General features: G+C 39.1%; 1 protein-coding gene across 3 annotated transcripts in view; it reads left to right on the top strand.

Annotated features, from left to right (window-relative positions):
• The window catches only part of MAPK10 (mitogen-activated protein kinase 10), a 71,017-nt gene extending 43,836 nt beyond the window's left edge, over nt 1–27,181 (top strand). For all 3 annotated transcript variants that reach the window (XM_058837881.1, XM_058837880.1, XM_058837879.1), the window contains exons 8-12: nt 9,487–9,669; nt 11,894–12,018; nt 21,368–21,431; nt 21,936–22,013; nt 27,009–27,181. In XM_058837881.1, coding sequence (XP_058693864.1) covers nt 9,487–9,669; nt 11,894–12,018; nt 21,368–21,431; nt 21,936–22,013; nt 27,009–27,151 — 593 coding nt within the window. In that variant the 3' untranslated portion in view covers nt 27,152–27,181. The remainder of the gene's footprint in view (nt 1–9,486; nt 9,670–11,893; nt 12,019–21,367; nt 21,432–21,935; nt 22,014–27,008) is intronic.
• The last annotated feature ends 559 nt before the right edge of the window (nt 27,182–27,740 follow it).

Raw genomic sequence — 27,740 nt, 5'->3', positions numbered from 1 at the left:
CAAAGCCACCTCTTCTCCAAATCCAACCCCTACACCCCTTCCCTGCTGCTGAGCAGCCACAAGCAGGGTCTCAGCACTTCTGGCTCCCCTGCCCATCTGTGCAGCTGAAAAGCAGTCGGGAAGCTGCGAGCTCCAACCCAGCCTGTTGAGATTCATCACCCCATGTCATCCTCTGCCTTAAACCTGCACAGAAAATGCTTAGCACTGCTGCAAAAAAGATTATTCCTTCAGACGAGTGATGGAGTTGGGCAGCTGGATAATTCCATCAGCAGGGAATATAAACCCTCAGAGCTCCAGGGCAGAATACTTAAGGATGTGTTTAAGTGCAGGAGTAAGAATAATTAAATGTCCGCTTCTTTTAAAAAGTTTCCTCTTTGACATAAAATGGGTTAAGCCTGGCAATGTACCAGAATCTGCTATCAGCAATTTTTTCTTAACAGGCAGTGCTTCATTTCACATCCACACTGTGATTTGAAGAGTATTTAATACTAATTTGTGTCAATTTTTATGCATAAATAACCCTGAAAAGCAGTTTTTAAGCTGAAAGATTGAATATTCATGAGAAATGCGCTTTCAGTCATATATTTGACTGCAAAATTTACAGTTTGCTATTTTCCAGTGGTTAAGGAGTGTAGGTCATTTGATGCTGTTACTGTTTACACAACTAAGTAGTCCAGTCAGCTAACTAAAAATTTCGGTAGCAAAATTCAGAAGCAGAAAAGCAGAAAATGCCTCTGAGTAAGTGCAAAGTGGAGTGCTTAGCTCAGATGCTGCTTTGACCCACTGCTGTAATCCATTTGAATTCACTGGAATCACTGGGGTGAAGCTGAGAACAGAGCCCACCTCTATTCTCTTTTAAACTCCCAGTTGTGAAGAATGATTTGTAGTGTCCAAAATCCTCACGGTCTTTACTGATCCTTGGAATTTTACTATTTCTCTGCCATTTTTGAGTATGCATGTGATGCACTTACTTGTGTACTAAAGCTTTCTCTTTTTCCTTTTTTCATTTCATGTGAAAACTTCATTTCAATGTTGACAGCAGTACTGTTTTCAAAAATCAATTAGCATGAAGCTTGCACCTAATTGTGCCTCGAGGAGGGACATGGTGTGTTGTGTTGCTTCAGAAGCAATGGGACAAGCAGGCTGTACCTATGAGTCTGACTCTTGTTCCACATCCTCCTCAAGATTTTATGAGGAGGACTGTTAACTTTTTCTCATTGCTGCATAAATAATCTGGAGGAGTGAGGAAGGTCCCTTAGTCCTCTGGTGAGCTGTGAAAGTGTAGTTACACATTTTTTTAGCCACTGCAGGCATTTTGGGCAGACAAGGATGAATGTGCCTTTAAATCCTGTACTTGGACAAGCTCAGGGAGACAAGTACATATTCAGTAGAGAGACGTGATGTCTTCTGCTCTTAGTATATGCCAGCACAAGCTTATGCAGCCTCATTCTACAACTGCAATCATGCCACGCATGTTGTAGGGATTGGAGTATAAGGGGCTTGCTGGCTGTTGTGCTCTGTGGAAAGCGTCCTTAAATACATGCCAGCTCTGTTCTGCTGCCTTGTTCCTGAGGGCAGTTTCCCAGGGGGTCCTATTGCCTGACTCCTTGAACAGCTGGAACTTTGCTTTCCAAAACTTCAGGGTCCTGACTTGACTCTTCACCTGACCCATATCCCTCAGGACTGCAAACTCCACCAGTGCATGGTCGCTGCAGCCCAGGCAGCCTTCAGTGGCTTTAGTAGTGTCTTGTCAGGACTGGGTTAACAGCTGGGCTCAATGATCCTGAAGGCCTTTTCCAACCTAAAATGTTCTATGATTATATGAAATTTCTCCCTGAAGTTGTTAGGCATCAGTTTTATCAGATCTCCTGAAATCTTCAGGCAGTGCCAGGTGCAGCGGCAGATGTGTTTGTAGAGGAAGTTCTCCAGCCAGCAACAGATTTGATGAGCTTATACTTCAGCTGAGCTGCTGAAAAAATGCTGGGCAGAGCTTCAAAGCCATATTGTGGAATTCAGGAGATATACAGGGCCTTTTTGAGCTCAGGAAGGACAACTGAATTTCAGAAGATAACCAAGATCATTAAAGAGTCTCATAGAGTTAAAACACTCCTTCAGACCTTGTGCTCAGAAAGTGAAGAACATAACCAGAGTGAGAGGAAGAAAATAGACAGAAATACATGTAAGCCATCAATGCCCTTTAAAGACCTCTTTTTAAAATCCACATTTCAGGCCATTTCATATCAACAAAAACAAAACTATGTTTTTCAAAACTCATGTTCTGAAACAATAGTTTCGCCTTTTGATAGATTGTTTTCAGTTATAGAGTTAATTTACATACAAACTTCACATCAAATTGATCTGAATTGCTGGTGAAATGCAGAAAAATTAAGGTAGTTTCTGAAAATACTTTTCAATATACATATTTTGCCTAATAACTTTGTCTAGATTCCGTAAACAAATGCTGATGTATTGAGTCAGAATGATCTACAAAGTCCAGCAATATCTGTACACAAGTCATTATAGTACTGGCCATAATTTTTTTTTAGAAGATGGGTTTGTACTTTCTAGGATTAGTGGCAAAAATATTTTTGCAGGCAACAGAGATCTCAATAACTGCCCTAAGGCTTTCTCTGCTTTATGCAGAAGATGCAGGGATTGTTCTGACAACATAAGATAACAGATTATTGGAAACTGCTCCAGCAAACCTTCTAAGAACTAATTTTTTGTACCTTTTCTTTGTCAGAAAATCTGAACTGATGGAAAAAGACACAGAGTCTGTGCAGAAGTTTTGCACAGAAGTCTACTGTGGTCTTACCTGTTAAGTACAGATTTAATGGTTACAACAGTAAGTGAAACAGCACTTTGTGATTTTTCAGGGTATTATTGGCAGTTAGAAATCATAAACTCCTTAGGAAAAACAGCTTCGTGTATTTGCAAAATAAATTATTTCTGCTTTAAATCTAAGATGAGAATTATACTCTGTTTGAAAAGTAATTTTTTGGTGTAGTTTTTCTGTGAGCATCAATACTGAATGAGCAGTAGTTCCATGGAAACAGTGATGTTTGTGGATAAGCCACCAAAGAAATGTCTAGGCTGTGAAAAACCACTCTCACTCAGCACTATTAAATGGATGAAAGGTTATCCATCACTAACAATTATTTTCAATACAACAATGTAACTCTTTTAGAAATGTTTGTATTAAACACAAATTGTTTGAACTTTGACAGTGTGCTAACAGCTTGTAATTTTATCTTGGGAAACCTGTCACCTGTATGTAAATACAAGGAAAAGGAGAACACTTGCTCCTATCCAATAATACAACTCCGTTCATACATTTTGACAACTGCTCTATTGCATATTTATTATATTTTCCCAGGAAGATTTTTTATTTCACTCTTTATTCAGACTTTTCTCTTTGCTGACTTCCCATCCTTTGAGTGATGTGTACAGCTTCCACTTCCTGGAAGTCAGAGGAAATATAAGAGAAAGAACTGATGCAAAAGATTCGTGAAGTATTAGTGAGCTGAGGGTTGCTGGAGGTGGCTCAGCTGATATAGACTGATAGATACATGAATATATAGAATGGTGTATATTGTTGAATACTCTTGAATTCAAGGCCAAAATTTGTCTTTCCTTAAACACACTGGGAAGTTGAGTAGCTGTTAATTGTTGTAAAAACTCACTTGTAAAGGGCAAAAGGAGCTTTTGAATAATTACACAGATGAAAACAGAATGGTTCTGTTTTCTCCTGATTCAGGAAGAGGAGCAACCCTACAGTTTCCAGGACCTTGTTTTCTATGTTTTGAGCTTGAGGAGTCTATTCTTGATTTCTTATCCAAGTTGTTGCAGGTACACCTGAGATACAGAAGCAAGCTGAGCCCATACCAGCTTCACAGTGAAAACAGAAACATTTTTGGATTGTGCTCTATCACTAAGATCCTACTTCCTCTGCAGACTCCTAGGTAGCTTTTGTAAACACTTGTAACATGTTTGTGGTGTAACACCTGTGGATGCCTCATCCCTGGAAGTGCTAAAGGCCAGGTTGGATGGGGCTATGAGCAACCTGGTCTAGTGAAAGCTGTCCCTACTCATGGCAGGGGACTTGGAATGAGATGATCTTTAAGGTCCCTTTTAACCCAAACCATTCTATGATTTTATGATTTGCTTGCTGCTGTGTAAGCACAGATGTTCAGCAACTGAATGAAATACCAGCTGGAAAATAGTATTTGAAATTTTTGGTTAAGGAGTCATAGATGGGCATCCAAAATGTTAATGACATCTGCACAATGAACATTGCTATATTCTAACTCCTGAATGATCAATGGTAGTCTTCTGAAGTAATTTATTTGTACTACATGTTGGTTTCTGTTATCACCACATTCTGTTATTCTGTATAAATAGCAATTATTATTCTGAACATTGCACAGTGTTTTCTGTTGCAGTTTAGTTTTTACAAATGCCACATTCTTCTCAAGGTGTTCACCTTGGAACAGAAAATGCTTCATAGTTACTGTCTTGTCAGATGGTAGCATTTTTTATTCCTGTTGTGTGGGTTTTTTTGGGTTTTTTTTTTAAACGGTCTTGGCATCAATATGTAAATTGGGGGACTGTGAAAAAAATATGAATGTGATGCTGATGTCTCCCACAGTGAAGCTGGTTAGTGTTGTTTTTAGCAGATTTTTTTTAAAAAGAAAGGTCCAACTAAAAAATAATTAAAAACATGGGCCTATCTTTCAACAACTTTCCAGTTGTTGCCACAATTTGGTGTTGGGGAGGGAACTGCAGAGCTGTTCATAGTAATTATTTTAAATTTGACAAGTTACGAGCATTAAAAAAACCTGCCTGAAGTGGAGCAGTTTGTTTTTTGTTGGTGGAATATGCAGATTTAAGGAGAAAACAATTAGCAAGGTGGTTCCCTCAAGATCTGAGATTGAAAAGAGATGGTCTTCCCCTGTCTGCCTGTTACAAACAAAACATCCTGTGTCTGTTTTGTTTTTGTTGTGCCTACCTTAAGAAAAACAAGATTTGATGTTTAATTATCTCCAGAAGCAGCACATTTATCCAGAGGGGGTGTTTGATAGGTGCAGAAAGAGCAGTCCAGTGTGCTGGGCAGGGAAGCATGATTCCCACCAGCACCACCACTGTCCAGCACAATTCCAACAGCTCTCTTATAATCAGGCATTCTGGCAGAATTACTCGTGTTTCCCACATCACAGTATAGATACTGCTTGAGGAGGATTTTAGAAAAAGGCTCCTCTTCCAGGTGAACAAGCATGAAAGATTAAGTTTTTTATATTTCAGTACAACTGAAACATCCTAAGGCAAACAGAATCTCCTCCTGCAACACCTTGCTCTTGAACTTAAAAAAATGCAATTCTTCACTCAAAAAAGAGTGTGATTTACACAGACGTGTCATGAGAAGGAAAAAGAAAAATTGCTGTGATTTTAAGGCTAGATAGGAAGACAATTATTTGTTGTCTAAATTGTTTTCTTAATTATAAGCTACTACTTTGTAAACTGTAGAAATGTTTTCAATATTTTCTGATTGAGACAGAGAAGTACTGTAAATTATCTCTTACAGCCAAACTCAGCTTCCTTATAGCTGTTTGGAAACTTGCAGGAATTTATCTGAGGTTTATAGGCCAACTGAATGAAAAAACACTGGTTCTTAATCTACACTTTTGAACTATATTGCATCAGTGCATACAGAAAAAAAATAAATACAGGTACACTTTCAACCTGTGCCTCTAAATAGATGACTTTACTGTGATTCTGATTTTTTTTCAAAAGAAACACTTTATTGTTCATTCACAATATTATTTTCCCATTAGAATTTTTATGCCTTTGCTTTAGAAGGGTATGCCACTTAATCTGCACTTCAGCTTCATGTTATTTTCCAAACAAACAACTAAATATTTAGAAAGCAAAGGAGAACAATCCTTCGGAGAGTATAAAGCATCAAAGAGAAAAGGTGATGGGTGAGCTTGAGGCAACCTGAGGCCTCAGTGATAAATCTTCATTCAGAAGACACACATTTTAGATCTATTTTCTTAAATATTTTCTGTAACTGTTTATGGCCATCTTAATGTTACTAAATTCCATATTGTTAGAGCCAGAGGCAAGCTAATAAATCCAGGTTAGATCCCTTCTTCTGTCTTAAATCATACAGATGCTGTTGTGAGTAGTTGACATGTTTTCCTTGATCCTGCTTGGGGCAATGGACAGCTGAACTAATTCAAATCCAGAGCTCTGGGTTGGAATTCTTTCCAACTCTCAGTCTGTCTAACATTTGCTTAATTTCAAGGGGGAAAGCAGGATCCTCTTTTTTAATTCTTCTTTAAGGGACTTTCTCTCTTTTTTTCCTGGAAATCTTCTGTCAGTTATGTGATCATTATCTACAAAACTGTAGGTTTTGATTCACATTAGGACTGTCCTGTAGTACCATTTGTTTCCTGCAGAATTGCTGAAGCTAATGCTGACTGGCAGCTAGAGAAAGCTGTTTCTTTGCTTTGACATGTAGACCTCAGATTTTTTCCAAGACTGTTTTTTTAATCTCACACCATGACAGGTACAACTCCTCATCACCAGCTGTATCACAGATGCATCACACGTGGTGACTCCATAAAACATTACAGTGAAATAGAGCTGGACCGGTATTCTGCAAGAACTTTATTACATTCTTGCACATTTTCATATATTGGACCTCAGAATATAATCCAGTGGTTTTAAGGTCTAGGTAAGGGGAGAACCATTACTAGAGAGAAAATGTGTGTGTCCATCCAAAACATTATCTATCTACTTTCACTTAATATTGTTTTGTTATTGCACTTACCAGGACAAAAACAGTCCTGAGTGCTCCATCATATCAGTTTGTGTGTGTGCGTGTGTGTAAATGTATCTAAAAAGCAAATGAATGTATTTTATTCAAGGGTCTTGGCAGTATAGCAACAACATAAGTTAGAAAAAAATACATTTAAGAAGCACAATTACCCATCCAGATCATTCATTACTCAAAACCAGTCCTTGAGTTTGCTGTGACATAAAGCCTGACCTTTTGGCTCTTGGTAAGACCTTGCAAAGGGTCCAGTGCTGTCCTGCAAATCAAGTCCTGAAAGTCCTGCAAATCAAGGAGCAGAACATGGTGGCTCTGCCAGTTCTGTTGCATTTGGCTCTCATTTTTGCACTGATGACTCCATCTCAAAATGTCCCAGTCGTGAGTGGTGGTCTGCTTTTGTGTTGTTTCTTAGTGAGAGCTTGTCTGTCAGCCTAGAAGAAATGTGTCCAGTAGGAGCTGACCTGTTGTCTGTGAATTTTCCTTCTCCCTTTTCCATCACCGCTGACAATGGTTCCCATCACATAGACTCTATTTTGGGAACTTCTTGTACCCCTTTTCCCTTATTGCTCATGTCTAGGGCATCTTGCTACATCTTCCCTCTCAGTGTGTCCGAGCCCCACATAATCCTGTAATCCCAAAGATCATTTTTCCTTTGGCCTTCACTAAATGCCTGGGAGGTGGTTCCTCTGCTCTGTGCAGGGGTGGCCTTCTTTGAAACAAGTCCTGTGTTTGGCCCTCCCTGTTTATCAAACATTTCACTCAGCATGCACAGGTGATGCTGCCAGTGACGATTTAGCTTCTCTTGGCGCAACTAACAGCATCTTCATTTCTGTATTCTGTGTTCTTCTCGGCAAAGCATTTACACACGCTGTATTTGCAAGTTCCTCAGAGAGACCTACATCTGAAGCAGTCCAGCCAGCAGCCACGAAGTGTCTTGATTTGAACACAAGTTTAAAATGTCAAACCACTTTATTTTCTAATGAAATATTTATTGAAATATTCAGGCTTCGCTCCAAGCAACTGTGGTCTTAGATAACTTTACTGTTGTTGCAATTGTTTGGTTTTCTGTTGAGAAAAAGATATTTTTCATGAACAACACAAGCTACATACAACCTACAGGGGGTGTGTGTGGGAGGGGCTTTTCTACATAAATCTTCACTTTAGTTTAAAAAATAAGTGGTATTCAGAAATATCTTTCCAGTCTTCTGCTATTTCTAGCAACCTTTTTTCAGCTAAGAATAAAATCGTTCAAAATAGCATTCAAAACGCTATTTTAGAATTCTTAAAGCATATGTTTAAATGATTTTCACTCCTTTAAGCACTTTTGATTAGTAAACCTGCAATCTTTAAATGAATTATTTGCCTTTTTTTGTTCAAATAAGATCAGGTAAATCCAAATTTAATCTGTCTTTACTTTCCAAGGTAGGTGAAAAGACTGTTTCCATTCCTCTTAAATAAAATACTTTTTTTAAAATCTGAAATTGCTACTGCAACCAAGAACTGGTTTTTGCTTGACTATTTTTCTTCTGTTATCTGTCTTAATATTTGGAACACTCCTCCACACTTATGACACTTATGACAATAATAACTTTAAGGGAAAATTTTTTAAAAAGAAATCTCTGCTGAAATGCTTTGAATGTTTGTCTTTTAAAAGCCTTTTCTTTCCAGTGTGTTCTTAACAAAATTCCCTTCATCATATTTCTTAGTATCAATCTATCCATGGCTGCATGTAATCCTCCTTTTTTTTTCCCCCCCATGTAGTAATCAGTTTCTTAGCTCTGTGAATTAGTGTGATGTAGAGATCCTACTGATATTTTGCTTTTCTGTTGGTGCAGTAAATCTTGTTCTGAACGTGGCTGAAAGAGCTACATAACATGTATTAGATGCCTAAATGTTAGCACAAAAAAACTAAAATAACATCTCAGCAAATTAAAAGCTCAGTTAAAAATACCTGTAATAAACTTTCTTTTTAAGTATTAGAACTTGTTTCTCATTATTCAGTATCAGTTTAGCAATGTAGCTGTCACTTTTTCAGTTAAAGAGAAACATCTGTCTACACCTGTGCATCATTTATCTATAGAAAATGAGTCCCGGTGCATTCTTATTTTATTTTTGTTTTCAAACAAATTGTTTTTGAGGGGTTGCTGGTTGTATGGTATTAGCATCGATGAAGGTACTGGAGAGAGTAAAGTGCAAAGCAGATGAGTGGAAGAAGATTTTTTGTCCTGTGCAGAACCTCTTTAAGCCAGCTAGGTCTCCTCTCCACAGACTGAATAGAAGGCAGATGCACACGTTGTTCTTTCAAGCTGACATAGTGAAAATTAACTGCATGTTAAAAAATGGGAGTCTAAGTCACTGGATTAAAAAAAAAAAAAAGTAACAAGTGTTGACCCAAAGAGAAGAATCTGTGTATTGTTCTATGGTGGTCATGGTTTTAGAACTGCACAATGTCCTGAAGTTGTGTGAGAGAGTTTTTCCCTTTGTAGGCTGTAGGACCTGGAGGAATAGTGAGAAGAGAAGGAGCAATAGTGGCTGTAAAGGTGTTATGAAGGGAGCTAAATACCTCTGAGGATTCTCAGAGAACACAAGCAGAAATGTCAGGAGTCTACATGGGGGTTTGAATTTTGTTTCCCTTAACTACTGGTGTTCAGATATTGATCAGTGGAATAAAGTTATTGAGCAGCTGGGAACACCCTGTCCAGAATTCATGAAGAAGCTGCAGCCCACAGTACGGAACTACGTTGAGAACAGACCCAAGTATGCTGGCCTCACTTTCCCCAAACTTTTTCCAGACTCTCTCTTCCCAGCAGACTCGGAACACAACAAACTCAAAGGTATGTCTGGCAAAGGGACGTGGTTCATGTGCAAAAGCTTCAGTGGCATGAAGGCTATTCCAGTTTTTCTTCTCTCTAGCTGCACTCCATTTAATGCAGTTAGCTGCAGACCAGTAACTGCATGGTTTTGTTCAGCTGAGAGGTAGCTGAACAACATTTGGACATGGTTTTTGGAGATTCTGGTGCTTGGGCAGCCAAGGGAATGTAACCACTGATACATTGAGAATATTCCCGTGGTGTTCCATGCGATGATCCTGTACCACAAGGAATTGAGGTGTTCCCTTGCTCTTATTCTTGAACTTGTAACACAAAGGAACAATGGAACTTCGATTGGGAGATCTCAGCACTTGCACTGGTATTTTTAGATGAAAAATACCAGTTCAGCCAAATGCCTGCCTCATACCTTTTCTAGTAAATACAAATATATTATCAACATCAGCTAAAATTAAGTATCCAAGGTTTAATATCCACTGGGGTGGATTTCTTCTTTTGAAAAATCCTGTGGGTCACTTAAGATATGTGAAGGAGAAAACTAAATTACAGTGTGACTAGATATTCCCCTGTAGAAGAAAAATTGCCATGATTTTAATCATATATTGAAGTATTTTTTCACTTGAACGGGGCATTGACCTTCAATGGGAAAGAGTGATTATTGTGTGTTTAGTACACAGCCCTGGAGCCCCTGCAGACCTGTGCTGTGTATTGGCTCTGCACCATTCCAGTCCACTCACCACAGTGGTGTCTAATGGTTTTCAATTGCTTGCAATTTGCATGTCATTACACGACCCAGAATTTTCTTCATTAACAGCTGCTTCATAGCCAAGCTGCTGTCCTGGCCCTGGGAGTAAAGAGAAAGATCTGAGCAGATGCTTTCAGATACACAGAATTTTATACTCCTACCAGGACACAACTGAATAATGGAATTTTCCTGCATTTGCAGCTAATGAATAGAAATGCCTTTCAAACAGTGCTTTTATCTTTACAATACAGAAAGCACATACATTTGAGCATCCTGAATGCTAGTTTTGAAAATACAGCCATGAAGCAAGAAAGAGTGCATTCAGAAACCCCTATTTGTGAGGCATTGTATCATCCCATGCCCTACCTAAATATAAACATGTATATAATATACACCATAATATAATGTTAATGGTTTAATTAGATACTCACCCATGTATGATGAGATACCTAATAATATTTTTGCACTTACTGCTCTTTGCGACTTTTTTACTTTCATTGTCATTTTCAGTCACACAGCAAATAATTTTCAGCACCCAAGAGCTTAGAACACTACCTGGTTAATAATAATAATAATAATAATAATAATAATAATAATAATAATAGAAATATATGTTGTTATAGTTTTTTTCATGTGGGTTGAGATGGTGTTATATTTTTTACAAACTCCAACTAGGAAAATCCATTTGGGTAATATAAAGCCGAGTTTGTGGCTTTGTTGTGGCTTTGTTTGCCTGATAGGCACAATGGAATATAATAATTATCAGGTTAAAAATCAGTGCTGCAAAGTAAAATTCAATGTGTGTGTGTGTGTGTGTGTGTGTGTGTGTGTGTGTGTGTAGTGGAGGATGATGTGCCCCACTGATTTAAACTTCATTATGCAAGACAAACAAGACTCAAGCAGTTCCAAAACACTTCCGTATTACTATGGTGCCAAGGCTACAGATTTGAAATTATTGCCTCTAAGGGGATGCCTTATGACTTCCCTAGTCTCTATGCCTCATTAAAATATTTAATGCCTCACAGCAGGCTAGGTGAGAAACTTTAAAACATCCAGAGAAGTGTGGATGTTTTTCTGAGCCAGTCTAAGAGTGCCTGTAAGTTTCAGACTTTGATTTAGTAATGGCATGATTTTAGACTTTTCTTATGTGAACTTTTGTACTCTAATCCTGGTAATAATCACAGATACATCAAGCACATTTTTCTTGGGGATATTATTCATCCCTCTGTGTGGAATCTGCACGTATGTAAAATGTCACTAAGGCTTGTTAGGTAACTTATGGTGTCAGCCCTGCTTTTGGCACCTTTCTAATGAATCAGACCTAAAATGTCTGGTGAAGAGGTCTAGCTACGAGGAGGCAAGGGAGCAGAAGTACATACACAACCAATCTCTAAAAGGGCTGTGCTACTGCTCTTTTCCCACCCTCCTCTGGAGGCAGTGGTTGCTCTGTACTAACACTGTGTTTCTCTGCTTTGCTTGTTCCAGCCAGCCAAGCCAGGGACCTCTTATCAAAGATGCTGGTCATTGATCCGGCCAAGAGGATATCAGTAGATGAAGCCTTACAGCATCCATACATTAATGTCTGGTACGACCCAGCAGAGGTGGAGGCGGTAAGTTGATGCAGCACTCCTTCCTTCAGAATGCCAAACACAAATGTGATTCAGGGATTCCTGCTGCTACACAGCAGCACAATAATGAGCATGCTGTAAAGAAACAATACTGGGACTGTCATGGTCTGGGGACTGACGTGAAATGAGGTCTGTAGGCACAGGATAGCTCTCTTTATTAGATTAACTGATAATAGGTGGGAGGAACAAAAACACTTCAAGCATACGAAGCCATTTTCTGCTTTCTTCTAGAAAGGATTTTGAATCCACTAGCTCACCTTTTTAGCTATAGAACTCAATCTGGCAAAATATACTATCTTTCTTTCCAAACCTTTCCTTGTGGAAGACAGGAAACATCACTTTTTGTGTTTGTGTTCAAGGATATATGTGGAGAGGAGGAGAATTAAGCAAAAAAAAAAAAAAGGTTGTGAATCTGAAAAAAAGAATAAAAATCCTGAAGTCAGAATTCAGAAAAATCTTAGCAGGACTTATATTCTTCCATAAAATGAAGCAGGGGCTCACATGTTTTCCTAGGCTAAGGTTCAATGTACAGTATCATGTACACTGTGTGCAAACAAAAATGGATCTTTTATAATAATCTTGTCATGCCCTAGACACCTCTCTGTAAGCCTTGGTGAGGCTGGTGTTAACACAGATAAGTGCAATCTGTCAGCACTTCAGTGACATGGTATAAAAGGTATGGTATAATGGGTATAGCTATAAATTCAGAGAGGTGCTCTGTATGAAATGTATGAAACCAGGTTTAGAAATCTTATTTATCCACCATAGGAAATGAAGACCTTGTAAAATTATATCAGTAGTGTTTAGCAATATGCTCCAATTCAGTCTGAGCTCTTGAAAGTGCAGTACACTTCAAAAGTGAATGGAATGTTCAAACCCCCATCAAATTCCCAGCACATGGGATTTTTTCAGAGGATGTTATTTAGAAGTACTTTATAGGGCTTCATTTTGCCAATCTCTTTTTCAGAGGGGAAGTTAAATTGGAAGACTTTCTTTTTGCAATGAATAGTTTATTAAATTATAAATATCCATCTGTTCATGCTGACATACCTTCAGTGGTTAGCTATAAGTCATTTGCTAATTATTTTCTGGAGAAAAATTTAAAAAAAAATATTTGTAAGATATTGGTGTTTTTCTGTTCTTGCTCAGAAGGGTGTTCTCCAGCAAGTACTCCGCTGAGATATTGGCCCTGCTAGAGTTGCAGAAGAGTTAGGATCAAATTCAGTAGATATTTCCTAATGCCATGCATTAAGCATGATATGGGCAATGGGGAAATGACTCGTCTCAAGTATTTTTGTTAGATCTTGCAAAATTTATAGCAGGGGTGAGACTTAGAAGACATCTAAAACATCCAACAAATTAGCTGTTTGAGACGTAGATGCTTTTGCTCATTCACTTAATAATCTGACTCTGTGAATTTGACTATACTGAACAAAACCACAGAAGTTATAATAGGGTACAACTGAACAAAGAAGTAGTATTTGAATGACATTTCAAAGCCTAAAAATGGCCATGTGGCTCGTTAATGTTGGATTTGCAGCATGATGAGACTCTGTGAGGCAACCCTTCTTTCTCACAGACTGCCCTACAAATGTGCAACCAGGGAGCCTGACAAGAAAGCAATGGGAAAATTAGTGCTTGGTCACTTGCACACTGCTTAACTTCCCACTATTTTTCCTGGTTTCCCCACTGGGATTTAGAAGCCTGCAGTGTGTTGCATCTAACCATGTTCACTGCACTCTTTTTTTTAGGTAGTACTTGATAAGCACTTTTATACAGAAGTCTTTCATCATACAGCTAAAGGTTTGGTAGTGAGATATTTTTGGGGTTTTTTAAAGTTCTCCTCCCACAGTATAACATGAGACAGGATTCCTTCCACTATCAATAAGCCTGTACAGTAGGGATAACAGAAATTAGGATACAGAGGTACTAAACAAGATGACATTTTTAGCCAGTACAGTACTGGGGAGGGGGAGTTAGGTAACTTCTGCTGTCTAGTTAGATTCCTCCTTCCCCCAGTAAATGGCTTCATCAAAAGCAGCCAGGAATCTGTTGTACAGTGTCCATTTCATTTGGAAGCATGAGAGGACAGGTAACTGAAAGCATTTAATGTGACAGGAATTTTGAAGTGAGCTGTTGCAATGTCGTTAAATGTCAGCATGTGCTGGAGTAGACAATGCAGAGCACTGAAGCCAGCTCAAGGAATAAGCAGAGAATTTGGTGTCAAAGTTTAACCTGCAGGTAACAACCTTCTGTGTCTGTTCAGATTTACAGCATTGTTAATGTGAGGGAAACAGATAAACCAGCCCTACACAGTTAAAAAGCAGACTAGTGAGGCAGTCCCTTTTTACAAGTCTATTATAAGTTTATGGTCTTTCAGAGACTGTGTGGGGGCTATAAAACCATTATGTCTCATTCGAATGGGCAAACACTGTGCACAAATGAGAAGTGCTAGGAGTGCAATACCCTTTCCCCTGCAATGTGTCACAGCATTAAACTCTTCTGGGTGGCCCTAAATGCCAAGTGTGATTCTGTGACACAGAGAGGAAGATGAGCTGTTACTAGATGTGGGACTTGCTATTCACCAGTCACATGAGGTTACTCAAACAGTGCTGTGGTTCTCCCACAAAACTTCTGCATGAAACAAAGCACAGCCAAAGCCCTCAACAGCTCTGAAACAGCATCATACTCACAGCTAGAAACAGGCCTTGCACAGCCTTTGAGTTTACCTGTGGATTTTAGATTTACAGGGAATTCTTATGTCTAACATAGGTAGTTTGCCAGGTTCGTTTAAGCACACAGCTTGCCATAGTATCTCTGATAAGAAAGTCACAGTGTTAGGTTCTCCAGAGGATGCACCATTGTTCTGAAGTTATTTTGAATAGCATTACAGTTAAGATAATTTCTGTATTCAGCCAATGACAACTAAAATATGTGGTTTTAAAAAATAAGAAAACATGCAGATAATGTATGGCTGGAGTTGTGTAGAATTCCCAGATGTTGAAATCTGTTATTGGTCTTCACACCTAATTTAAATGCAGGGAAACAAGAGTTCACAGGGAAAAAATATTATTTACTAATCTTATGCAGGAAATCTACTGTAAAATCAGAATAGAAACTTATAGACCTTCTCTGTTCTGTTCTTCAGTTCAAGACTCTCCTGGAAGTCACAGACTGTCCCAGATCCACTTTTGAACAAATACTATGTTTGTTACTTTCATGTTAGGATATTTACTTATATAACAGCATTTGGACTATTATATGAATAAATGACAGACACAGTACCTTTTCTCCCTCAAATTGCTCTTGTTCTATTTCTAGGAAAGAAGAGGTTTCCAATATCTCTTGCCTCTACATGCAGACTCTTCTGTTTATTGTAGATAATCTTGGTATCTCCCTGATGACATATTAACTTCTCTATTTTTCAGTCTGAAAATGCTGTACTTGAGACTGTTTTCAATTATGCAGCTACCTTTTGTTTTGGAAGCTGCTATACATTCTCACTCTTCATCGAGATGATTTGTGAATAAATCTCAAATCTGGTATTTAATTTTTCATATCTACCTGTGTTGGTTTTGTACACTACACCACCCTAATGTTTATGCCTATTTGCAGCTCATTGGGTTTTATCCCAAAATGATCAAATTTTGAAAAAAATGGATTCCTACACATTGCTTTTACACAGTTAAGTCCTTTCTTTGTTATTGATCAAAGAAACCATTCATGTATTATTAGATTCCATTTGGGAACCTTTTGAATGTATGTATGATGTCATATTGATTCCTACTTGGGAAAACTTCATCCATTTCATGGGAACAAATCTAGTAGCAAAATTTGCTGTAGATCATTATGTGATGTTTTCTGTTAACTGGTTTCAAAATTGGTCTTGAACTTTCCTTTACCTGCAGTTATTGTTTGTTATCTGATATGTGCCACTCATTAGAAGAGAGATTTCTATGAAATAGAAAAGTCAGGTATTAAAAATATTCCTTTCAGGCATTCCTCTATGTTGACAGTATTTTATAGCTGTGATAGATTTTGTGGGGTTTTATTCCCTTTAACTCACACGGCTTTCATTCCTGGTTTTATTTTCATAGGATTTATATTTCACAGGAGTATTTCTTCATCTAAGGACCATCCACAGGGGGCTGAGTTGTGAATTATCATTCATTTTGCTGTGCATGCCAATCCGTGCTTTACCTTTTATTAATGTGATGCTGTTTCCAATGTTGATAATGAAAACAACTAGGTTCATGGTTCTCAATCTCAGGTCAGGGACTCAGAAACTGCTGCTGTATTGTCTTAGCCCTATATAAACTATCTGTGTTAAATACAATTTTTTTTAATTAACTTCAAGGTCCATACTTCATCAGAATAAAAAAAAACAAAAAAAATCACCCATCTCTTATTATTTTACCTATGAGTGCTAAGCATCCTTTATGATGGAGAAGCACTTTGGAGAAATCTGTGGCCTTGACAAACACGCTTCAAAGAAGGTATCACCTTCACTACGTGACAAAAGCAAGGCTGTCAGGTTGTGCATCTTTTCTGCTGTTCTTTTGTCTTGCTCAGCTCTGTGTGTATAGATGATGTATAGAAAGTCTTCCATGAGCTGCCACAGTTTTTAGCACTCAGTTATAGGGCTTGGTTTTCTGCTTGTAGATTGATGGTGTGCATCTGTTGTCTCACAAAAGAAGTGTGCAGCTCTGCTTTGTGCACAAGCACAGATATTTCCTCTAGTCAACAACATCTATCCATTCATAGCTGATTGATTACGAAAGCTGAACACAGCTTCCACAAAAATCTTTGTTACTGTCAATGAAGAGGAGTGGTTAGAGAAGAAAGAGGCATTTCTTCTTTTTCTTGTTTGAACTAAACTTAATCTTTTTCCAGCTTGCTTGTTGTACCTTCAAGCTGTTCAATCGTCTGTTTGTAGCCGAGTAATCCTGACTCCGGCTGCATGGGATCCTTGCAGTCCAGCTGCTCAGAAATAGCTCAGGCTACAATTTCACTGATGCACATTATGTGTGGAGTTTTCCAAAAGCCTCTCCAGAAACTCAAAGGAACAAATGGGCCCAGAGTCATCTCTTCTTCCATATCCATAGCTGAGACCATCTCTAGCCCTCTGTGGAACCCCTTGGCAATACAGGGTGAAATCCCAAGCACTTTGTAGATAAAGAGATGCCAGACTTCTTGTGACAAGCACACTGGTGTATTTGGGCTTGCACTGCAGAAATAAATATATGAATGGTATCAATAACACAATTTAGATGTAGCAAAGGACCAAGGAATTTTTATATTAACTTGTTATGAGTATCTAAGCTTTTAACAAAATGTTTAATCTCATACTACTAATTTTTACATCCTCCAGTCCCTCTTTTATCTTCATTATCTTGTTAATTCCATCACTGCCTTGTGCCACTCCACAACTACTGCCCCAGACCCTGCAATTCTGGGAACAGATGCAGACTCAGGCCTTGCTCTGCCAAGTCTCTAAAAACAGCTCATCCCAAGGTCTCCACTGTGCTGGCACTAGCACTGCAGAGGCAGGGACAGAGATGGCAGGATTTGCTCGAGTGTGAGCTTCAGCCCATTCCCTTTGCTTTCTAGCAGTGGCACACAAACCAGTCTGTGTTGCTTTGGGAAAGTGAGAATACGTCAGTTTCAACATATGTTTTGCTTTTTTCTCTAGTGAAAAGCTTCCCCTCTCTGGATATTAGAATGGTATTTAACAAATCCAGTAGTCTACTGCTGTTTATTTTGTGTCTTTTGTGTATTTTGCTTTGTAGTTTGTTTTTTGATTGGTTTTGCTTATTTGTTTTTTGGGTTTTTTTGTTTGTTTGTGTGTTTGTTTTTGGGTTTGGGGTTTTTTTGGCCCAAAAGAGACCCATGTGGATATTTTATGTTGGTTTTTTTGGTAATTTTTATTATGTCCAATGAATATTACATTTGATGCAAAAATATTTTGAAAATCAATATGTAAAATGGAAAAGCCAAGACCCCTTGAAACAACAGGGGGTTTTTTTAGTATCTACAAGAAAAATATAATTCATTCCTTTGCTTCCACATCCAAAAATAGATTCTATTCTTTGTTATTGTTGCCAATGCAACTGCTTGCAAATCAATCTGTTTTGGGGAGAAAATGGCTACCTTAAAATGAAGCTAGATGCTGCCACCCATAGGATTGTTCCATACCCTGCCTTGATAAAATGCTAATTGAACTCTGTACTTCTGAGACTTAGAGAATCACAGTACCAACTAGGCTGGAAAAGACCTCATCAACTCTAACCTATGACCCTAATACCACCTTATCAACTAAACCATGTCACTGAGGGCCACATCCAGTCCCTTTTTAAACACCTAAACAGAGTAAACTATGTAACTCTCAGTTGGCACATGTAGGATGAAGGATTCATAACAATGCCTATAACACTGTAGCTGCATCCACATGGAATGTTAATGATTATGAACTCAGTAATTTTCTAAGATGTTTGATTTAGGTAGCAAAGTCAGTTTTAGGCAAAACTTCGCACTAAGACTAAAATCAAGCGTCCAGGAGGACGTGGGCATGGCAGCTGCTCTGATTGTTCCATTGCTGTGGCAATACTTGCATGTTATCTTCAAAAACCTCCCATCTTCCCTCTAATTTTAGAAATTGGTTTTTAAAAAAGCCACAAAACAAACCAGTTAGGAGGAAAGGGGTGGTTGGCCTGGAGGAGATAACAGTCTACTGATAACAGTGTATTAAGCTTTGTGGTTCACATAAGAATTAATGAGAATTGTGGGAAAATAAATTCTCAAAATCTTTTTAGTATTCTCAGCTCATCTCTGCACCTTGAATCAATAAAAGATGAGGACTCAGGGAATTTTGATGGGAAAGCTTCACTTCTCCCAGTGTGAAGTGCTGGCTTGGCCTCTCAGCAGAGCTCCATTCAACTATGCTCTGCACAGGCTTCAGAGGTTCCAGACCCTGCCTCTGTGAAGAGCAGGGATTTATTCATGCTACTGTCCTGAATATTTGCTACCCTTGGCTCCCTCATGCCTGCCCTGCCGAGAGCCGTGTTTCATAGCTGTGGGTTCTGCTAACTCACAAGTAAAAATCTGCAATGTAAGCACTGGCAGAGCAGTAGAACGCTGTGCAGGTGCAGCTTCTGGCATCCTGCAGCGTGTGAAGGAGAGTTTGGTTGCTCTCCCTTGTTTGACTCCATAGAAAAATAGCAGCTCAGTAATGGCTGAGATTATTCTGGGCTCTCTCCCTGGAAAACACCTTTGTTTCCAGAGTGTATTATCTAGGAAATTATTTTCTTATTTTTTATTAACCAATTACCCCACCTGAAGATGTAGCTGAAATAAATTAGAAGAGAAATTAGCCAAAGATTCTGTGGTTTTGTGAATTGAGAACAGGTATGTGCGTCTGATCACTTGTACCTTTTAATTCTGGAATTCTTCTGGTGTTTGGGAATTAAAGTAGTGACGGAATATTCTCTTATTTCTGTCTGGGTGAGAAATACAAGTTTTTTTATGGAAGTTGTAAAAAGAGTGTTTATACTTGGTTGAAGCAATTTTTCCCTCACCTATGCTTTTTGTAGGCTTCTCCCTGAAGCTTTTAGAGAGCTACTTTCAGGACATTCTTCTCCAACTTGGTCTGCCTGTCCCCTTTGCAACTGGCAGAGAAGAGGTGGTTCTGTCACTGTGGTTCAGCTGCAGCTCAGCCAAGCACCTCCCCTGCTGCTCCAGTAAATTCCTAGCCCCTCAATTTTCTTGGGCTGGCCAGCTTTCTCTGCTTTGCCCAGTAGGAAGTGCATGCTCCACGGCTGGCTGAGCATCTGAACAGGAGCCCAGGAGTGGAGCTCACTTATCACACCCCAGTGGTCAGTGCTGAGGATCACCTGTACTCTTGTAACATCCAGCTCTCTGACAGCACCATCAGCAGGAACACAGCATCCCCAGAGAGGTTGTGCAATCTTGGTGGCATCAGGACTCATTGGAAAGGAATGAGAAGGGTTGTTATGCCAAATAAGAGAACAGCTGCATTGGTCTGGGACTCAGACCCTTACAGGGTCATGTCTTTGCTGATATAACAAAATCTTGGGTACCCATGCTGAGGCCTGGAACTCACTTTAATTCATTACATGTTTCCTCAGCACCTTCTCAGGTATGAGACTGGCAATCCATGACTTCACCTAATTCCCTTATCTTCAGCCCTGATACAAATATCACTCTGGGGAAACTTCCCTTTTTTCAGTGGATTTGTCCAGTTCAACTATCATATAATTATCCTTGTTCGAATCAAGTCACTGAGCTATTATTTTTTCAGCTGTATTTGTAGCATGCAAATGGCTTAATGGACAGAAGGAGTAGGAGTCCTGAGAGAAAAATTCTAAATTCTTAGTGATTCAAGAAAACAGCTTGGTAAATACGCATTTAATAGGAAGATGTTTTGAAGGGGACACAACGGCAAATGCCCAAGATAGAAGTCAGAGGAAATAAATATGAGCAAGGAAAGTGCTGTGGATCTTGTTTCCAACTTCATTAGGTACTCTTATCTCAGATGTGAAATATCTTCTACCTTCTTGGTAGAAGGAAGGAGCAGGGAGAGTCTTCTGCCTTCCTTGGCTGCTGTACTTGGCAGCCAACATCAGGAGAGGCAATTAACACATGGCTTAGTTGCCCAATGAAAGCAGGTGTTCAGGCTCCTTGAAACTTTTTTTGAGCTGCCTTTGTCTCACTAAATTCCAGGATCTCTGACATTCCCAACAACTAAAAGAAAGAAAGAAACAAATAAACAAGTCTTTCTGCCCAAAGTAAAGTTACTTAAAAATACATGTACTGGAAATTTTGGTTATTTGGAATATGGATTAGAAACTGTGGCAGGGAGACTTAGTTAAAAATTTGAGTTATTTTGGGAAGTCTGTATAGCAGCAAATCTAAAGAACAACTTTAAAATTAATATGTTAATGTTACTATTAATTAATCAAGATGGGTATTTGTTTGGTATTCTGACAGTACCTCTCTGCAAGGTACAAACAATTTGGGTGTGGAGTTTCTGGGCTCAGTACAAGCACAATGACACTGTTGACCTGGTTTTATTTCAGCTGCAGTTATGTGTCCTTTTAAAGAAAGGAGAACAGAAAAGTATGTTGATTTCTTCTACAACAGTTGACTTCCAGAAGTGTTAATCCTCTTAATATTCAGTTGTGTTTCAGATATTTTTGCATGTATGGGATGGATTGTAAGAGAGAGAGGAGAAATTATCTCTAATTAAGTAATTACTCCTAATTATTTACAATATACAGACAATTGTCTAAACAGCTGTGTATCTTTCCTGCAGCCTCCTCCTCAGATATATGATAAACAGCTGGATGAAAGGGAACATACAATTGAGGAATGGAAAGGTAATTGCAGTTTAGAATTACATGGGAAGGGGTATTTTAGTGGCAAAATGGCAAAAACATAGCAAAAATATGGAAAATGTTCTGAGGGCTATCATTATCTACATAGGCTGATGTTAACACAGGAGGTGTGGATTCCAGTGCTTTACTGAAATCTGAGGATATCATCTGGAGAACAGAATACTGTTCAGCAGAGCAATGCATCAGCATTTTAGCCACAGTAAAAGGTGCTGTATTTTTGTGCTGCTTCTATGCTAGATAGTGCAGCATCAAACAATTCTCCTGCTCTGGCTGAATCCCATTTGTCTCAATTCAGCTCCAAAAGGAGATGAGAGGAGAGGAGGGGAGTGGAAGAGAGAGGTCTTAGGTGAGTAGAGCTGTCAGACTTGGGAAGACACGGCAGGGCTGACTTAGGGAGCTCAGGGCTACAGCACGGTGTGGGAGTTGTTTTGTTCCTGATCACAGGCACTGGCCTCTGTCAGTAACTGTCACAATTCTCTCTTCCAGAACTCATCTACAAAGAAGTAATGAATTCTGAAGAAAAGACTAAAAATGGCGTAGTAAAAGGACAGCCTTCTCCTTCAGGTACTCAGCCCCATTGAATAACTTTGACGTGTGTTCTCTACTGGCAAAGAGAGAATGGAGATTGCTGAAGCACTTGGGCTACACTTGCAGTTATGTAGGCCAGTGAAGAAGTTTTTATGAGATACCGTTCTTCTAATGACCTTTATTAATTGTACCCCAGTGTCATGTTAATATAATAATTTAAAAATGGTCTTCTTGCAATTTGAGAGATAGTTGTGCTGGTATTGTCAGTGGTTACAGATTATATTCCTCTGAGTGTGGAGGTTTTTCTTACACCAGTATTTTCATGCTGATTATGGGTGGGTAACTGCACCAATACTTTGCTAGCTGGAAGAAGCAAAATTGCTGATGTTAGCACACATCAATCTGTTGGACACACAACACTGCACACCTGACCCCCACACCAGCCCCATGCAGGTGTCTGGTACTAACCTGGTAGTCTATCCTCTCCAAAGTCCAATCACATTAGAATAGCTGGCTGATGATACTTCAGTGAGAAGGGAAAGTTGTCTTCAACCACTGACTCCTGAAGTCCTGTCACAAAAAAATCACAACTAATTTTTTTTTGTGTCAAATTCACAGCAGCAGTCTTTTCACAGGAGTGAAAACTGTTACTGCCAGTACACAGAAATACATATTTGTGAAGGTACAGTTTCACTGGCAAACTTGAAGTGCCCAGATTTTGAACACAGTGTTCCAGCAGTATTTACGAGTAAAACTGCCTTTCCTCAAAGTATAATCATTTAACTCAGTGTTCTCTGCATATTTTCAGAGATACTTTTTTTGCACTCTCATTTCTCGCTTGCTGCTGAGCCAAAGTAATGTTAGAACAAGAATGTATCACAAGTAATTGACAGGAAAAGAGGAAACCTGGCAATAATGGAGGGAGTTAATAAAGTGCTGGGTGGTGATGCTGGAGCACAAGCCCTGCACCTGGATTTTGACATGGATGAAGTAATATATTGGAAGAAATCCACTGCATTCTTGCCAAGTAGCAAACAAAGAACAGAACTTGCTGATTTAATTAACCGAACTACAGTGCCACCACTGAAAAGAAATCTGTGGCCCTAAAAATTATCTGATAAATCCCCATTCTTAAATTTTTCTCCCTTGTGGTTGCAGGTTGATTTATAATCAAGAAACACTGTAGTTGCTTGTTTCAGGAATTAACTACCCAAGGATTTCTTTATCTATTTCATATTCTGGTTTTGCTGTGTGGAAGGTTTTTATTGTTTATATAAAACATTTTCAGACATACCAAAATGTCATTTTTTAACCTAGTATTTCTTCTGCTGTTTCCCTTTGGCTGTTTTTTGAATGTTAGGCACCAACAAGTTCAGAAGGTATTTTAAAACTGCTCTCAGATGAAGCTGTTTCATTAAACAGTAGATTTCCTGTTTTTCTTCACTTTGTGTGCCTGACTTAAATTTTCAGCTGAATGAAATAATGGAAGAAAGAGGTAAAACATCAGTCCTGAGCATAAGGAAAATAAGAGAGACTTTACTCGTTGGCTGGTGTTCTTGGAAAGAATTCAGAAAGCTGAGATTTAGTGCTCTATCAATAATCATGGCAAGCAAGCTGGAGATTAGTTTCCTTGATTACTTGATCAGAGTTCTTCAGACTGCTGAAGTTGACAGCACCAGGGATAATAATTGCCCATTGATAGAGCCACTTAGAGTGCCTGTGTATCAGGATGTCAATCTCCTGCTCTGTGAAGAATTGGTTAGTACAACATATCAGCTTGGAAATTCACGTACCTGCCCCTCACGCTTATGTTCAGTGAACAAAATCAACAGTGTCAAAAATTGTTTCCAGCAGAGGCTACTTCTGCCTGTCCCAAAAAAAGTGTTTCTGTTATTATCAAACAGCAGAATTTTCAATTTAAAAAAGAAAAAAAAATAATACAAGGCTGTATAGAAGGTTAGATAGCATGGAATTAAACTTAAGTTCTGTCCATGCTATCTAACCTTCTCTCACACTCTCCCCTAGCCTTTACTACCCAGCTGTAGTTTCATACATAACATTTTCAATTGTCTTTCTGGGTATGGAATATAGTAAATAGCACAGGTCTTAGTGCAGTTTATTTTTAGCATTCCCTTTCTAGATGAAAATGGATTTTTTATTCTTCCTTTCCTGGCTTTTACTTGCTGTCTGATTTGGACAGTTTTGGTGCCATGACCCAGGAACTACTGGACACTTTTACCAGCCCTCTTTGTCATGTGCAGATTCTAAATTAAGCAGCTGATGATCTTGCCAAGCACTGCAACACTCGATACCAAGAGTTGTTATTTACACAATTTATGAGAAGCTGAGCAGATCCCCAAGACAGACACTGGGCTTTTTTAAAACTGCAAAAGCTGCAGTTCTCCTTTCAGATTTTTACCCCAAAATCTGTATCACTTCACAGCTGAAGTCTCAGAGGCATGTCCACTGGTGCTATTTAATAGCTCTTCCCAGGAGCTCTCTGAGGAAGTCATCCCTTCTATACAGCACACAAGCGGACGTGTGCTTTAAAAGAGAAGCTGTCAAGGCAATGGCAGAGCCAGGAACAGATCCCAGGAGCTGTTTCTCACCTGCTCTAACCTTCAGCACTTTTCCTCAGTCCTGCAGCCAGTGAGAAGCTTTCTGTCTAACAGCAACTTCACAAATGCAGCTCTTTTTCTCTTTCGAGTGTGCCACTGTCATATCTGCACTCACCTGGAACACATCCCTCCAGGAGCAAGCTGCTGTAGCACCAGGCAGGTGCTGAGCACAGCAAATGGAGCATTCCTCACTGACTGGGACACATTTGTTTGGGCTTCTGAGTGTTACTGCCCAAGTCCTGCTTTGTGCTGCTGAGCTCTTTAATTCTGTCATTGAGATTTAATGTGGTTTCATTTGTTTTTGTGGATACTCTCTGAGTTTGGGTGCTTTGGGGCTGCAGCATCATGTCTGTGTGTTGTGTCACGTGAAATTGTGCTGAAAGCTAAGAATAACCAAAAAAATGCAATTTCCACAAACTCATGGGCTGCACTGATACTTGCTGAGAAGAGCACAGCAGGGTCTCTTGAATTCAGTGATGCGGAATCAGACAGACTGTAATAAAATCTTCACCTGTATGATTTCTGCACCTATTTCTTCAGATATTTTGCCTAGCTAAGTTGAGAGCATATTCATCCAAGAAAGCACAAACAAATAGTTTGATCAAAAGTTGATTGAACCTATTGGAATTCTTTCCATCTGATTCTTGGGACAGTATCCATGACTTAATGGCAGGCTTCTGCCCAGCATGGTAAACATTTAGAAAGGTAATATATTGTTTAGTCATTAATATAAATTAATTCAGTCATATTTTGACTACACATAAATGAACTTGTCTTGACTGATAAGTATTTTTATAAAATGCCACATGACTAAATAACATGTAAACATGAAGTAACAGCATTGTACTGGATGATGAGGTACATGTGAATAACCCTTTGAAAAACATGTTTTCTGGCAAAGAGGATGGATGGTTGCTGTCTGCAGTCACCAGTCAGACTTCATTAAGATTGCTCTTTTTGCAGCACTTACAAAATTGACTATTTTATTTTCCAAATGTATCAGGAGAGTAAATTAATTTGAGGTTGGTTCCGATGCCATAATGTACTACTAGAACAGCAGAAAGCTGTTCCCATCTGGAGCTCTAAATGTGAGCATGTCTATAACTGTTTTGAGCATATTTACAGTGGATGTCTATAAGGGGAAGAAAAAGCTGAGGAATATAGAATAGTGGTTGGAGGTATGGTATGGTGGCTTGTTTACTCAAAGTAATGTTTTTATTGCAAACTGGAAAGTGACAAAAATCCATTCCTTTAGCCCATAGCAGCATATATTTTGCCTAGGCTGTAGAGATAACTTTTAATCTCTGTATTAGGAATATGAGTTGCGTAGTTTTACTAGGTAATAGATGTTCATTTCTAGCCATTTAGTGGAAATGAAAGTCTGTGCTGGCTGAGCACATTTTTCTGACAGAAGAATGAAATGGCACCTATCTGCAGAACAAAGACCTGTGTCAATTGCCACCTGTAATTTCTAGCTATGCAAGATCATACAAAGTCACACATTTTATTGTGATGAATATTTAATGCAAATTAACGTATCCCTCTCAAACTGAAGACAGTGATAATTTTGGTATAAAGAGCAAAAAAAAATCACCTGAAAGTTTAGTGGAAAAAAAATACCAATCAAACAGATTTTTGCTACTCTGAGAACTTTAGTTTGAGCTGAGGTTAATAAGCAGTAACAGTTGAGCAGTCACAGGTGCACAATAAATACATTCTTTACATGGCTCTGTATTTGTCATTTGGTTGTCTGAATTTATCAGACAGATAACTTCTGATAATATTCAGGCTGATGAATGTTCAGTCGCATTAATGATAATCTCAGGAAGGTTCTTCATTTCATAAGGTCAAAATAAATCTTTTTGTGTAATATCTGGTACTGTCATAATTTTAGAGAGGCAAGATAAACTTGGATGCACAAAAATGCAGTCAACAGCTGAAATCCTGGGCTTAGTCACCTAATCCTTAGCTAAGAGAAAGAAGCCACTCTTCAATTTCTACTGTTGATTTGATCCCACCCACTCATTAGACTGCCACTATGGAAACTGGAATTTTATGAGAAGAATATGGAGGAATAGGTGGGGTCTGTTTCAGTTCTGATCAAGCATTGTATGATCCTGGCATGTCTCTGGCTCTTGTGTGTTTTGGAACTCCAAGCAGGCTAGAATGAGGTGGGGTGACAAACACTGTATAAGCTATAACTTTTCAAAGCAGCCTGGTGAAGGACAGAATTTCCTGGTAAGATATTAAATATTGTCCAATGTCTAATGTTCGTATGGCCCATTTTCTGCTGAGGTTTCCCACTAGGTGAAATAGTCTGTGTACCACCAGGTAAGAACCCTTTGCTTTTTAACGCATGACACCTTGTGGGGTTTCGGGTTTAATCACGTTGGTGTTCGTTTTCGTAGCACAGGTGCAGCAGTGAACAGCAGTGAGAGCCTCCCTCCATCCTCATCTGTCAACGACATCTCATCCATGTCCACGGATCAAACCCTGGCGTCTGACACGGACAGCAGCCTGGAAGCTTCTGCAGGACCCCTCGGTTGTTGCAGGTGACTAGCCGCCTGCCTGCGAAACCCAGCGTTCTTCAGAGGATGATGGAACCTAGGAGGAAAAAATTATGGGAGCTAAGAGATGAAAAGAAAGAGAAATAAAATACAAAGATTTAAGTGAAACAAACAAAGAAACAAGCAAACAAAAATCTTTTCAGCCTGCTTCTCCTACAGAGTTATGTAATGCAGCTAAGCTCAAGTGTGTATTTAACTTATATTTGCTCTGCTTTGGTCTTCTTCCAGTGATGCTTACTGGGGGGGAAAAGGAAAAAAGGAACTGAAAAAATCCTTTTTCTATCCCCCTCCCCACAAGATGTAAAATGAATGGCTGCAAAACCAGCAACCTGCAACTGTCTTTTTCACACTGGCATGACAAGGTGTGCAGTAGCCACGCTCCACCATAGAGTGTGTGTCTGCCTTCACTCTCTATTCTGCCATCTGCCCAGTGAGGCAGGCAGGGATCTCCATGCATTTTTCCTCACACACAAGCAGCACATACACACACATGTGCCAACAGAATCCTGGCAGTGCATGCAGGTGTGTGCCTGCACCTCTGCACAGGCACTTAGTGTGCACTCCACAGCTATAAATGG

The sequence above is a fragment of the Poecile atricapillus genome, chromosome 4, assembly GCF_030490865.1.
Source record: "Poecile atricapillus isolate bPoeAtr1 chromosome 4, bPoeAtr1.hap1, whole genome shotgun sequence".
In the NCBI taxonomy this organism is placed as follows: domain Eukaryota; kingdom Metazoa; phylum Chordata; class Aves; order Passeriformes; family Paridae; genus Poecile; species Poecile atricapillus.
Note: the sequence above shows the minus strand (reverse complement) of the source record. Positions and strands in the feature narration are given on the sequence as shown.